At 65.6% G+C, this 561-nt stretch overlaps 1 protein-coding gene across 1 annotated transcript in view; it reads right to left on the bottom strand.

The window, feature by feature from the left end:
• The window catches only part of LOC104499884 (A disintegrin and metalloproteinase with thrombospondin motifs 10-like), a gene marked incomplete at both ends in the record, with an annotated part of 12508 nt that overhangs the window by 5552 nt on the left and 6395 nt on the right, over positions 1 to 561 (bottom strand). Inside the window, one exon of the mRNA XM_010143450.1 lies at positions 36 to 159. Coding sequence (XP_010141752.1) covers positions 36 to 159 — 124 coding nt within the window. The remainder of the gene's footprint in view (positions 1 to 35; positions 160 to 561) is intronic.

Here is a 561-nt window from a genome sequence, read left to right as displayed (position 1 = left end):
TGCCGGCTGCTCTGGCCAGCCCGCTTGCCCCCTACCTCCCTCCGGCAGGGACTGGTTGAAGACGCCCTCAATGGTCTCGCAGGAGCTGCCGTCTCCCCCGCACACGCGACACTTGTCCTCCTTTGCGTCAGAGCCCAGCACACGGTCACAGCCCACGTGCTGGAGGAAGAAGCAGCAGGGAATTAGTTGCCCTGCTGGGGCCTTGTCCCCCCCGACACCTGACCTGCAGCACCCCTGGAAGCCCATCCCTGGGCATCACCTCACTCCCCTCCACTGCACCGTACACCAGGCAGTGCTCAGCAACGTCACCTCTGCCCAGCCCCAGCTTTCTGCCACCCCTCTCCAGGGACAGCCCTGAGGGACTCTCTCTCTCCAAGCTGGCGAGGGGCGCAGACAGAAATCCTGTGACTGCGGGATAAGACAGAGGTTCAGGTGCAGCACGGAGCTGGAGCTCTGCAGCCCAAGGAGAACCACGTCCAGGCAGCACCAGCATCACGGCAGCGAGCCCTTGCGAAGCCTGTGGCTCTGCCCCATGGCCCGCCGTGGCCCAGCAGCGGGGCA

This window comes from Buceros rhinoceros, unplaced genomic scaffold (genome assembly GCF_000710305.1).
Source record: "Buceros rhinoceros silvestris isolate BGI_N320 unplaced genomic scaffold, ASM71030v1 scaffold34949, whole genome shotgun sequence".
In the NCBI taxonomy this organism is placed as follows: domain Eukaryota; kingdom Metazoa; phylum Chordata; class Aves; order Bucerotiformes; family Bucerotidae; genus Buceros; species Buceros rhinoceros.
Note: the sequence above shows the minus strand (reverse complement) of the source record. Positions and strands in the feature narration are given on the sequence as shown.